Source organism: Chiloscyllium plagiosum, chromosome 25 (genome assembly GCF_004010195.1).
Source record: "Chiloscyllium plagiosum isolate BGI_BamShark_2017 chromosome 25, ASM401019v2, whole genome shotgun sequence".
Lineage (NCBI taxonomy): Eukaryota > Metazoa > Chordata > Chondrichthyes > Orectolobiformes > Hemiscylliidae > Chiloscyllium > Chiloscyllium plagiosum.
In genome coordinates, this window is record NC_057734.1 from 31829660 (window position 1) to 31844123 (window position 14464).

A 14464-nucleotide genomic window follows, 5' to 3' on the forward strand; every position below is an offset into this window, starting at 1 on the left:
AACAGACAGAGGTTCATGTGTGTTTATATGGAAACAGAGAAGAGTAATTAATAGTTACTTTTGCCCTGCACTGAAGTGGAAAATACTTCAGACAAAAAGCATGCTGCTCCAAACACTACAAAGTTAAAAATCACACAACACCAGGTTATAGTCCAACAGGTTTAATTGGAAGCACACTAGCTTTCGGATGATGAAGGAGCGTCACTCCGAAAGCTAGTGTGCTTCCAATTAAACCTGTTGGACTATAACCTGGTGTTGTGTGATTTTTAACTTTGTACACCCCAGTCCAACACCGGCATCTCCGAACCAAACACTACAGGGTGACAGAATCATTTCTAGACTTCAGCTGTAGAACGAGAGGTCTGCATTTTCCCCCAAATTGGCATTATCTTTAAACCCCAGCTGCACATCATTTCAACTGTTTTACAGCTTGGTGTGAGTTAGCCAGTGCGGTGTCCATGGTCTGAAGGAACATGTCACAATGCCTCAAGTAGGTTAATGATCTGTGCTCCGCAAGGGTAACATAAACACCTTCTCTCTGCTACTCAAACTCTGCCATTGCTTCCACTTCCCATCAAGTCTCATGATCTACCAATCTAACTACTGCACTCAGCTCCTTCCCTCGATGGTTCCCCTCTGTCTCCATGGTTCTGTCTCCTAACCCTTCCTGCCCTCTGCACTTTTAACTTACTCACTTATGACACCTCAATACATGTTGTGACTGAGACTGTGAGCATCCAAATGAGTTCAGAGTGATCACAAAGAAAGCAAGCCAGCAGCCCTGAGGTACACCCTGTTATGGTGCATGTCAGGGATGGGGGGGGTACCTGTGCCTGAACTACAATATAATTGAGTCCCAAATGTGCTGTGATTATGAGATGGAGCTAATCTTTTGCCAATGGTAACCTCCATGGACAGAGGGCGTGGGTGGTTGCAATCATGGAGTGTGCCCTGAGGTGTTGGGGAATACTGACCAAAGTGGTCACCTGGAGGTGGCACTAGTGAGCGGCAGCCACCTGGTACTAACTCAGGCTTTTATGTTGGGAATTGTCACTGTCTAGTTTCTCTCCACTATTTGGGAAAATAGCAAACCGCATATGAATGAGGTGAGAATTTGTTTTATTCATTCAGAGGATGTGGGCTTTGATGGCCAGGGCAGCATTAATTGTCCATCCCTAGTTGCTCTTGAGAAGGTGGTAGTGAGCTGATTTCTTGAACCGCTGATATCCATTAGGTGTAGGAACACCCAGAATACCATAGGGGGTTCTGGGTTCTTAAACCCTGTGACGCTGAAAGACTGGCAATATATTTCCAAGTCAGGATGGTGAGGGGCTTGGAGGGAAACTTGCTGGTGGTGATGTTCCCATAAATCTGTCTACTTTGTGACTGTGGGTTTGGAAGGTACTGTCTGGGGAGTTTTGGTGAATTTCTGCAGTGCATCTTGTAGATGGTACACGCTACTGCGACTGAATATCAGTAGTGGAGGGAGTGATTTTATTTGTAGACATGGTGCCAATTAAGCTAATATGCTTTGTCTTGGGTGGTGCCAAGCTTCAAATGTTGTTGGAGCTGCATTCATCTGGACAAGTGGGGAATATTCCATCACACGTCTGACTTGTGCTTTGTATATGGCGGACAGGCTTTAGGGAGTCAGGAGGGGAGTTATTTGCTGCAGAATTCTTAGCCTCTGACCTGCTCTTGTAGCCACAGTATACGAATGATTGTTCAGTTCAGTTTCTGGTCAAGGGTAAGCCCCAGATGTTGATACTGGAGGATTCAGTGATGGTAATGCCATTGAATGTCAAGGGATGGCGGTTAGATTCTCTCTTATTGGAGAAAGTCATTGCCTGACATGAGTGTGGCATGAATGTTCCTTGCCACTTGTCAGCCCAAACTTGGATATTATCCATGCCTTGCTGAACTGCTGAGGATACATGCATTTTGCTGAAGATTGTGAAATCATTAGCAAACATCCACACTTCTGACCTTACAATGGAGGGAAAATCATTGATGACACAGCTGAAGATGGTTGGGCCCAGGACATTACCCATTCTGCAGAGATATCCTGCTGCTGAGATGACTGGCCTCAAACAACCACTCTGATCTTCCTTTGTATCTGGTATGGACTCCCAACCAGCAGAAAGATTTGCCCGATTCTGGTTTTACGAGAACTCCTGCTGCCACACTCATTCAAATACCAACAGCAGTCACTCTCATCTCTGGAGTTAAGCTCTACTGTCCATGCCTCAACCAAAGTTGTAATGATGTCAGCAGCTCAGTGGTCCTGGTGGAACTCAAACCGGGTATTACTGAGCAGATTCTGTTTTTATTCATTTGTAGGACGTGAGCATTGCTGGCTAGGCTGTAGTCATCCTGAGAAGGTGGTGGTGAGCTGCCTTCTTGAACCGCTGCAGTCCATGTAATGTAGGTAGACCTGCATTACCATTAGGGAGGGATTTCCAGGATTCTGACCCAGCGACAGTAAAGGAACAGTGATATATTTCCAAGTCAGGATGGTGAGTGGCTTGGAGGGGAACTTGAAGGTGGTGGAGTTCCCATGTATCTGCTGTCCTTGTCCTTCTAGATAGAAGTGATTGGACATGTAAAAAGGTGCTGTTCAAGTATTTTTGCTGAATTTCTGCAGTCCATCTTGTAGATTGTGCACACTGTTGCTACTGAGCGTTGGTGGTGGAAGGAGTGGTTGTTTGTGGCGGTGATGCCAATTAAGCTGCTTTGTCCTGGGTGGTGTTGAGCTTCTTGAGTATTGTTGGAGCTGCACCCATCCAGGCAAGTGGAAAGTATTCCATCACACTCCTGACTTGTGCCTTATAGGTGATGGATTAGCTTTGGGGAGTCAGGAGGTGAGTTACTTGCCGCAGTATTCCTAGCCTCTGACCTGCTCCTGTAGTCATTGTATTTATGTGGCAATTCCAGTTGAGTTTCTGGTCAATGTTAACTCCAAGGATGTTGATAATGGGGGATTCTGTGATGCTAATGTCAAGGAATGGTGGTTAGATTGTCTTTTATTGGAGATGATTATTGCCTGGCATTTGTGTGTGGCATGAAGGTTGCTTGCCACTTGTCAGCACAAGTTTGAACATCATCAAGATCTTCTTGAACTTGGACTGCTTCAGTATCTGAGGAGTCACAATCATTGCCAAATATCCACACTTCTGCACTTATGATGGTTGTAAGGTCATTGAAGAAGCAGCTGAAGATGGCTGGCCTTAGGTCACTACCCTGAAGAACTCCTGTAGAGACACCTTGGAGCTGAGGTGACTGACCTTCAACAACCATGACCATCTTCCAAGGCGTTGTTTGATAGCACTGTTGATGACACCTTCTAACACTTTACTGATGATGGAGTAAAGACTGATGGGACGGTGATTGGCTGGGGTGGACTGGTCTCGCTTTTTCTGTACAGGGCATACCTGTGATAATTTTTCACATTGTCAGATGGATTCCTGTGTTGTAGCTGTACTGAAGTAGCTGGTGCAGCAAGTTCGCGAGCACATGTCATCAATTCTATCACCGAAATGTTGCCAGGGCCCATTGCCTTTGCAGTATTGAGTGCCTCCAGCCATTTCTTGATACCACGTGGAGTGAATCGAATCGTCTGAAAACTAGTAATGCTGGGGACCACTGGAGGTCCAGAAATGGATCATCCACTTGGCACTGCGTCAGCCTTATCTTTGACACTGATGTGCTGGGCTCCTCCATGAATGAGGATGGGGAAGTTAAAGTGAGTTGTTTAATTCCACCACCATTTGGGACTGGTTGTGGTGTCATAGCAGAACTTCAATCTGGCCCATTGGCTTTGGATTCACTTAGAATATGTAATAATGAGATGTGAATGCAGGCACATAGGCCTCCCACCAATCACCTAAGAGATTCTCTTCCGGCCATTAAAATCTTGGATGAAAGTCGAACTTGTTTTCACAATATCAGGAAGCTCAAATGTTTCATGTGATCCTAATTGGTTCACCACTGCATATGTTGTTCAGGGCCCCAAAACATTCCATGCATACAGACAGGAGAAAGTGAGAACTGCAGATGCTGGAGATCAGCGTCGAGAGTGTGGTGCTGGAAAAGCACAGCAGGTCAGGCAGTATCTGAGCAGGAGAGTCAACATTTTGAGCATAAACCCTTATGTCCGAAATGTCGATTTTCCTGCTACTCAGATGCTGCCTGACCTGCTGTGCTATTCCAGCACCACAATCATGCATACAGACAGCAAGTATAAGATCAGATTCAATCTCCTCCCCACCTTGCCCACATTTACATGTGGGGGCCAGGAATAGGATAGGAAGGTCAGTGCAGCAATGTTCACATAGTATTTATTCAATTGCTTGTGCAACATTAATTTGGTTGCATTAAATAAGAAAAAATTGTGTTCTCTTAAAAATTTGCCACATTTTCCTGGACAATATTAAAGATGCACTGAAGTCTGTTTCGTTCTTTTCAGAAATGTCTACAATACCAGGATTGTGATCTGAGCAAATACTTGGAAAGATGAGAACAAATAGGTCGCAAGGAGGTTAGTTGTCCGGTTTGAATAAGATAGTGCAGGTAAACGGATCAAAGGTTGATTGTATCCTTGGTTTGACATATTTGCCCTCAGTGATCCAAAGGTATTCTCATTGTATCTATTCTCTGTACAAAACACAACTATTTAATTAAGTTGCAAATATGTTGGAATAGTTCACAATACAACACAAAGCTTCCACACATTTACCTCAATTGAGATTTTATAAAAATCTATTTCAGTAAATGCAAACTACATAATTTTTTTGTGGAACTTAGGCTTACCTACAGTTGAATTCATACCTTAAATTACCAATCTCACATTAATCTCTACCAAATGTTACACACATTTAGAGGACTCATTATCCTGTAGACTGATTTCAATCTGACAGTATCCAAGAACAAATAACATGTCTGCTCTGAAATACATTCAGTGCTCTGTTCTTCTGGAGAGTTAATTTAATGTTGGGATATTAAGATAAAAGCATTTGCTCTACCCGAACATTATAAAGGGTTATTTTAGTAACAGTGTGCTATCTTTTTGGCAAAAATTAATGGTCCCTGTCTCTGGGCTACATTTACAAGGTTTAAAAGCATGTGATTTTAAGATATCTCCCTCAAAACTACTTACAGCAAATACACGTTCAGAAACTGCCTTCTTTTCATGCAGCTTTATTTGGTGAATATCAGAAAAAAAAGCTAATAATTGATTACTACCAGAAACGAGTTTGAAGTTACGCAAAGTACAGAAACAATTATGTTATGTCAATAGGCCTCAGAATCATTCAATCAGTGTAGCTTCATCTGAGGCTCTTTACAGAAACCAACCAGCTATTCAATCAGAATCATGGGTGTGTAGGGGGTAGTAGTGGCTTCATGTTTTTGTTAGATGCAAAACAGAATGTTAAACAAAGCTGGCACATGATGCAAGCTGGGCAATGAGTCATTAAAATATGAAATTATGTAACAGAGGAAGAAGAATATTAAAAATGTGCTGCAAACATTGTATAATTGCTGAAGCTCTTCAGCAACTGAGACTTGTTCCCTTGTCAATGCTGGAATAAAATCTTTGCTTACTCTACCCCTATAGATTCAAGAGTGGTCTTTCCAACTCAACAACTGATCCAATTTTAACACCATTTTCCTGCTTGCACCAATAGCTTTGGCTGCCCTGTGAATATTCTCTGAACTGCTTCCAATGCAGGTACCTATCTTCATAAATAACATCAGAACTGCATGCAGGATTTCAGGTGTGATCTCACCAATAGCCTGTACAGTAAATGCAAGAGTTCACAACATTTACACTAATAGCCCTTTGCAATAAAAGCTAACACTCTATTCTCCTTCTTAATCAATTGCTGTGCCTGCAGGCTGAATTACTGTTATTCATGTACAAGCGCACTCTCATCCCCCTGAACACAGCATTCTGCAGTCGAAAAGCGTGGTGCTGGAAAAGCACAGCCGGTCAGGCAGCATCTGAGGAGCAGGAGAATCGACGTTTCGAGCATAAGCTCTTCTTCAGGAATGAGGAGGTGGCCCGAGGGGGCTCAGAGAAAAATGGGAGGGGGCTGGGGCTGGGAGGAAGGTAGCTGGGAATGCGATAGGTAGATGGAGGTGAGGGGTGATGGTAATCGGTTAGAAAGGAGGGTGGACAGGATAGGTGGGAAAGAAGATGGACAGGTGGGACAGTTCAAGAGGGTGGTGCTGAATTGGAAGGTTGGATCTGAGATAAGGTGGGGGGGGGAGTGGAAATGAAAAAAAAACTGGTGAAATCTACATTGATCCCATGTAGTTAGAGGGTCCCAAGGTGGAAGATGAGGCATTCTTCCTTCAGGCGTCAGGTGGCTAGAGTTTGGTGGTGGAGGAGGCCCAGAACTTGCATGTCTTTGGTGGAGTGGGAGGGGGAGCTAAAGTATTCAGTCACAGGATGGTGGGGTTGTTTAGTGCACATGTCCCAGAGATATTCTCTGAAATGTTCCGCAAGTTGGCGTCCTGCCTCCCCAATGTAGAGGAGACCACTCTGACAGCAATGGACACAGCAGATGACATGTCTGGAAGTACAGGTAAATCTCTGATGGATGTGGAAGGATCCTTTGGGGCTTTGGACAGAGGTGAGGGCGGAGGCGTGGGTTCAGGTTTTGCACTTCTTGTAGTAGCAAGGGAAGGTGCTGGGAGTGGAGGGTGGGTTGGTGGTGACCGTGTACCTAAAAAGGGAGTCATAGAGGGAATGCAGATAGGGATGCGGAGGGAAATGTATCCCCGGTGGTGGAGTCTGTTTGTAAGTGGCGGAAATGGCAAAGGATGATGCATTGTACCAAGAGGTTGGTGGGGTGGAAGGTGAGGACTGAGGGGTTCTGCCCTTGTTGCGATTGAAGGGCTGGGGTTCAAGGGCGGAGGTGTGGGAAGTGGAGGAAATACCCTGGAGAGCATCGTCGACCAGGTGGGAGGGGAAATGGCGGTCCTTGAGGAAAGAGGCCATCTGGGACGTTCTGTGGTGGAATTGGTCCTTCCGGGAGCAGATGCAGTGGAGATAGAGGAATTGAGAGTAAGGGATAGTGTTTTTATAAGAGGCAGGATGGGAGGAGGTGTTACAGGAGGCAGGTGGGAGGTGGTGTTACAACATTCTGCAATCTCACTACATTTAAATAATATTCTATATTATATTGTTTCTGCCAAAATAGACAACCTCACATTTATCCACATAATACTCTGCCTGTTCACATCCTCACTCAACCTTTTCATGTATTTTTCAGAATTTGGTTTCCTTCCTATCTCAGTCTCATCAAATCACTTTGTTCCGTCAACTAATAACTAATACAGCTTGTAAATAGTTGAAATCCAGCACTGATTTCTGTGGCATCCCACTAGTTTTTTTAAAAAATTAAACAATACACATTTACAAAATGATTAACATTAACAGCTGTATACAGAAACAGCAATTTTACAAGGGAGGGGAGTGGCAAAGGCAGGCCCCAAATCCAACTGTTCAACCAGATTTCAGGCAAATGAGGACAAACCCCAAATCCCACCCCACTAGTTTTAATTTACCATTATGCAAATTACCCATTCATCCCAATTCTGTTTGCTGTTTGCTAAACAAGTCTATGTTGATACTAATCAATTACTCCCAATCCCAGAATTCTTATTTTGTGAAGAAACCCTTTATGTGGCACCCTACTCAATGTTTCTTGGAAACACTATATCTACTGGAATCCTATATCTATCTACCTATCTACCCATCTACCCATGACAGCCTCAAAGAGCTCTCATAAATTTGGCAAACACAAGTTCCTTTTCATAACACCATGTTGCCCCTACTTGACTGGAGGCTCAGTGGTTAGCAATGCTGCCTCACAGCGCCAGGGACCTGTGTTCGATTCTAGCCTCAGGCGAGTTTGCACATTCTGCCTGTGTCTGAGTGGGTTTCCTCTGGGTGCTCCAGTTTCCACCCATAGTCCAAAGATGGCACGTTAGGCGAACTGACCAAGCTAAATTGCCCAGAGTGTTGAGGGATGTATAGGTTAGGTGCATTAGTCAGGGGAAATGTAGAGCAATTGGGTCAGGTAATGGGTCCATGTGGGGTCCATGGGTCATCGGAGGGTCGGTGTGGACATGTTGATCCAAATAGTCTGTTTCCACACTGTAGAGATTCTATGTTAAACATCCAGCAACTAATCCTTAATGGTTGGTTCTAGCGTTTGGATTAACTGGCCTATGGTTTCTAGCTTCCTTGCTTAAATGGTGATGTTTCACTTGTGGTTTTCCAATTCACTGGGACCTTTCCAGAATCCTGAGAATTTCGGAAGGTAACAACTGATGTATTCACTATCTCTGCAGCCACTTCTTTTAAAGACCCCACAATGCAGGCCAGCAGATCTAGGGGACTTGTCAGTCCACCTACCCTATACTTAGCTTTAATGATTACTCTAAGTTCCTCCATCCCTCTTGCTCCACAGATTTTATACAATTCTTAGATGACTTTTGTGCCTTGTAACATAGAGACAAGTATACAAAGTCTCTGTTTGTATTGTATCACTAATTTTGTAGTCTCGTTGTATAGGGAATTAAAGTTTACATTAGCTACTTTTATCTTTTTAAATACTTGTAAAAACTTTGGTTGCTCATTTCAAAAAGGTTTGCAAAGATTTTTGCATTCTAATTTCTCCTTTCTTTTACTCATCCTTTGACAGTTTCTAAACTTTTCCAATACCTGGTGCGCCACTAATCTTTACACAATTTCACATATTTTCAATAATTTGATTCCTTTTTTTATCTTCCTTAGTTCGCAACATATAGATCATCCTTCTTGTAGAATCTTTTGTTCTCAATGGAATATATTTTTTGTTGAGAGTTGTGGAATATCTCCTTAAGTGCTTGCCACTGCTTCTTCACTGTCTTGCCATTTAACCCGTTCCACTTTAACCAGCTTGGTTGTCTTCCCCATCTAATTGCTTTTGTTTCAGTTTAAGCCACTAGTTTTAGACTCTGATTTCTCACCATCAAACTGAATGTGAAATTCTGTTGTATTATTATCACTCTTACCTACAGGGCCCCTTGCTGTGCGATCACTAATTCATCTCTTATTACACAATATCAGGACTAAAATAGATTGTTCACTGGTGGGTTCCAGAATGGATTGTTCTACGATGCTGGCCCAAATACAGTTTTTGAACTCATGCTCCAGGCTATCTTTGCCAATTTTAATTGTCCAATCACTATAAAGATACTTCTCCTGCTTCTCCTCCTGATATTCCTCAAAATGAAGAGGATGTCACGATGAAGAGAAGGATTGCTCACAATTATTGTACTTTCTTTCTTACAACACCCATTATTTCTTCAAATATACTCGTGTCTTACAGTGTTGTTAGAGAATCCATGACCTACTTCCATGCCGACTTCTTCCTCTTGCTATTTCTTATATCCTATTTCCACCCATATGCATTGTATTCCTGCTCATTTGTGTAAAGATAACTTTTCATGATTATGCAATCTCATCCTTTAGTAACAGAGCTACCTTGCGTCCTTTGTATTTCTCCCCATTCTTCCGAAATACCAAATACCCTTGGATTTTCAGTTAGTTTAGGTCACACCGCAACCATGTCTCCGCAAACCTCCTTTAAGCGGAGGATGTTACCAAAACCGGAAACCTACAGTTAACAGCAGAATGGCTATTTAAATGAACATACTATTTCATTTAAATTGTTAAATGACCATGCAGCTCTATTACACAAATTGATTGTCCAACTTTTGTCTCATTTTCATTAATATTTGAAGTAGTCAGCTTCAGGATGGGTTTCTTTCCTGTTCCAGCCTTTCTACATTTTGATCCCTGACATGAATCCAATGTGCTCATTTTTGAAAGTTATCCAGTCTGTATATTAAAGGGCTTGAGGGGTATAAAGATTACACATTTTCGATAAACCAACTAATACTCTTTTTTATGCTGATTGAAAGAACACTGTAGACAGTAACATCAAATAATTTCAAGACGGTAATCAGAAGGAACTATCATTTATCTGAAATGTCTTCAAAGGACTGCCACTGAAAAAAGCTAAACTAAGAACTTGATTATTTAACACTTACATGAACGGAATTTCCTAAACACAAAGCTGTCAAGCATAGTTTGCTGCTGTAAATCATCTACATGTTTATCAGTTTAGTCTGGTACTTAAGTCATTGCTGCAACCAAGATTAATCATCCTCTTAACATTTGAATATTCTTTCATGGGAGTATTTGATGCCAATCCCTAAATGAAAAGGTGATTGTGGTAATGAGCCAACTTCTTAATATGATGAGGACACTCACTGACATTATCAAGTGAGTATTTGGAGGTGAATGTACAGATCATGGTCTTCCCATGCATTTACAGCCCTTGTATTTCTAGGTGGTAGAAGCTGGAGGTTGGGAAGGTGCCATCAAAGGATCCTTGATACAGTGCTACAGCACATCCTGTTGTGCAGGAAGTGAATATCTAGATTGGCGATGTGATGCCAATCTTGATGCACCCATCCTGCAGATTTGAGACGACAAAGAACTCCCCTGTCTTCTGGAATATGATGATTGGAACTACCTTCAAGAAGTGGAATAAATCACAGCGTGGACACTTTTGAGGTACTTCCCTGTTGTCCATAGCTGGAGAAATCCTGGCACATTCTCCTGAATCGCCTACTTCCTGTAACTGAAGAAATCCTCCAAGAGACACAATGTGGCTTTAGACTATTTGTACGAACTTTTGAAGCGGTGTTTGTGTCCAGACTAATCCAGAAGAAAAAGTCGAGAGAACATCAAGAACACTTTACTGGAATCATTGATCCTACTGAAGCATTTTAAACAGCAAATCATAAGGCTCTATGGTTCATGCTCCAAAGATTTGGTGTCCAATTCCTGCACTGTTTTAGCAATGACGTGACTGAAACTGTCTTGAGTGGGAGAACTGAAACAAATGGCTTCAAAATCCAACTGGCATCAAGCAAGAGCCTCCATATTATTTACAATCTACCTGACAATGTCATTCACCTCAAAGATAAACTGCCCTCTGGTGTGAGTATTAAATACATCCTAAATAGAAAATTATTTTACCTCTGTTGCCTCTGTGTCAAAATTGAACTGACCACCACAGACAGTAGAGACTTGCAGTATGCTGATGACTGCGGTGTCACTGTTCATTCTGCAACAGGTTTGCAGGTTACCAATGATCTCTTCTATTCTGCAAACAAGAAATTTGACCTGTTCTTAAACTTTGGCAAAATATTCATATATTCAACCTGGTTAGTCAAATATTCCACCTCCCATATACGTTGAAGGAAAGACTCTGGAATATATTGAACATTTCTAATAACTATGTAGCCAGCTCTCGCTATATCGAAGAGATTCAACTGCAGTTCTGTGTCAACTCAATCTTCCACAAAAACGATAATGACTGTCTGACAATAAAAGATCTTCACAAGTTAACAGAAGTCCAAGGCATAGCTGCTGTCATCTTCAGTGTCTTTCTTCTTCCGGCTGAGGATCTCCCTGGGTCGTACTCTTTCTTTTTACTGCGAATATGTTGCATATGAAAAGGTACCTTTGATAGAGAGTGTTTACTAATTTCTTGGGACTCTCTCCTGATGGCAGTTGTTCTCTCTCCAATTTTCAAAATGCCTGCATTTTTATACTCCCTACATTGGATTGTCTCATTGGTTCAATATTGGCAAAACAATAAATTCAGACTTGATTGGGTTTTAGTATCCTGGGGAATAATTTAAACTAATTGGTTAAGTTCAAATTGTTGTCAAAACAGCAAACAAAACTTAGGTATCCATTTCACAGCCAAACGTTACATATTTTCAATTTTCCAGTGCACTCTGGGACTGTCATTTAGTCATATACACAGATGCTTGTAAATTCTCAGTTCAAAACAGCATTTACTCTCTCAAAGATATAGTACATGCCTTCAACTTCATAACAGACCAAAAATCTGTAGGTGAGGAATTGTCCTGTTAATCACATGAAGCCCAAGGCAGAAACTTGCAACTCTGAGTCAACATTATTTTTGAATCAAAGGACAGCCAACGACGATGGACTGGTGATCAAGTTGACTATTTGCTGCACGATATACATCCACCCATGTAGGCAGTATTCTATCACATTGACTTGTGTCTTATAGATGATGGAATGTCTCTGGTGAATCAGGAGACTAGGTGCTCATTTCAGAATTCCCAGCCTCTGACCTGTTCTCGTAGTCACTAGTTTTTATACAATTGGCCAGTTTAGAATCTTATCAATTGTAACCCCAGGATCTTGATGGAGAGAATATCAAGGAGACATAGTTAGATTGTCTCAGCCTTGAGATTGTCATTGTCTGCCACTTACGTGACACCAATGTCACTTGTCACTTATTAGCTCAAACCAGAACACTGTCCATATCTTGCTGCATATGGACTGCTTCAGTATGAGGTAGGATGCTGAATGTTTTGCAGTCTTTAGCAATGATCATATAATGACGGGAAGGCCATTGAAGAAGCAGCTGAAGATGGCTGAGCCTACGACATTATCCTGAGTAACACCTGCAGCAGTGTCCTGGCACTGAGATGACTGGGCTTCAAAACCACAACCATCTTTCTCAGTTGAACATATGACTCTAACCACCAGTGAGTTTCCCTCAATTTCCAGAGTTCAGTTTTGCCAGTCATATCAAGCCCTTCTCTCACCTCACCTCATAATTATGCTTCAAATAGATATGATTGAACTGTATGTGTTCCTCAAAAATAAATGACTATGTAATCTGGATTACTCTTCACACAAAATCTTCTTTCAGTTAAAGCATCTGAGAAGCCCAAAATATAACAGAGTTTAATGGATTTTCTTCAGAACATTTAAAATTGGCTTTGCATTGAACTGTTGTTCAAAACTAATGTTCAGTCAGTTTCTGAATTTTTGAGAAACCTTGCACTGCTTAACTAGACTTAGGTAGTCAGGCCATGATCTCATACCTGAGCTGAAGTACCTGTTCTTTGACATTCATCCAATTCCATACACTTTAATGATCTATCCATTTCCCATTTTCTCTGGCCTGTAACATCAGTATGCATTTGAAAACAGATTCCTACCTAATCAAAACAAAACTGGGTCACGACATAAGCTGACTCCCAAGCTAGTTCACCTGCCTTCTCGATGGATTCTCACTCTATATTGTTCCAGTGTTAGTTTGAGCCATGTGGGTGGATTCAGGTTGCATTTACACTCTAACTGATGGTGGGGTGAAACAAACCTCCTCCACAAATACCACAGATATAGTCCGAATGTTCCCTCAGTGAGAGACAATAACAATGATCAAGCTACTTAAACAGAAAAGCATGACAATTTTTTTGAACATCATACTGGAAAGGAGGGAATGTTTTCATGGTCTGTTCACCACAATTTTAAAAAATGCAGGTGAGAATTTAGTCAAAATCTGGTTCAGAATTAAATTAAAATTCAGAAATAAATTTGGGGGGGGGGGGGGGGGATTTGGATTATAATTCAAATACTCCAATGCATATTGAAGTTGTTTGGCTAAGAACAAAATGTTGGGTAAATATAACTGACGAAGTAAGAACCTTGTTAGAACTATGGCATTTGCGTAAATCATCGCAGGATTCAAATGTTTACAATTTGACAGCATTTTGAAGGAGAATGGTTGTGTTGTCTTTGAATGAGATGTATTAAACACGCCGATAAACATCCCTCACAGAGAAAGACCATTCCCTTCAGCGCTGGCAGCTGTACCGCAGGAGCTCGCAGTTAACAGAGTGAGCTCAGGGACAGAGGCGCTGGCTACAAAGCCCCGCATTACCTGCTCAAAGTCAAAGCCACCGAACTTCGCGTTAACAGTGTCGGCGATCTCCACATCCGAACAGGCCACATCGCCGCCATCTTCTTGTTTTTTTTCCTCTTTCCCACCCCCTCCCTCCTCTCTCTGTGGCTAGAAAGGTCGGCGTTTTGTGTGTATTTCTTCCAAGGTCTGCCAAAGTCCTCTCGGCGAATGTCGTTCAGCAAGGGAACGTGAGCGCCACATCAGTGCACATAGGCAGGAAATGGAACATGCGCTGGCCCTGTTCCTATCTAATTGTGCTTAATGTGTATCTTTCGGTGTTTTGGAAATAATGTCCAAATAGTACAGCAACTCCAGGGTAGTGTGCATGAGGTCTACCTGCAATGAATCTGTGACAATAACATTTTCATCAGACATTTATGTTTTAAAAATTACATTGTGAATGAAGTGTATTTGAAATATTTATTTTTGCACACATTTTTGAGGATAAAATTAAATATCTCGTTCTTCTTTGGGTTGGTTTTTACACTGAAAACGGTCAAACTAACTTTCTTAAAGCATTTTGTCTAGTTCCTCAGGATAGTTTGCGTGAATACCAGATCAAGGGCAAAGGTTCTACCAATTAAAGTCCACTTATCAACTAA

At 41.9% G+C, this 14464-nt stretch overlaps 1 protein-coding gene across 1 annotated transcript in view; it reads right to left on the bottom strand.

Annotated features, from left to right (window-relative positions):
* The window catches only part of nipsnap1 (nipsnap homolog 1 (C. elegans)), a gene marked incomplete at its 3' end in the record, with an annotated part of 35487 nt that extends 21396 nt beyond the window's left edge, over window positions 1-14091 (bottom strand). Inside the window, exon 1 of the mRNA XM_043715275.1 lies at window positions 13842-14091. Coding sequence (XP_043571210.1) covers window positions 13842-13921 — 80 coding nt within the window. The remainder of the gene's footprint in view (window positions 1-13841) is intronic.
* Window positions 14092-14464: the final 373 nt, after the last annotated feature.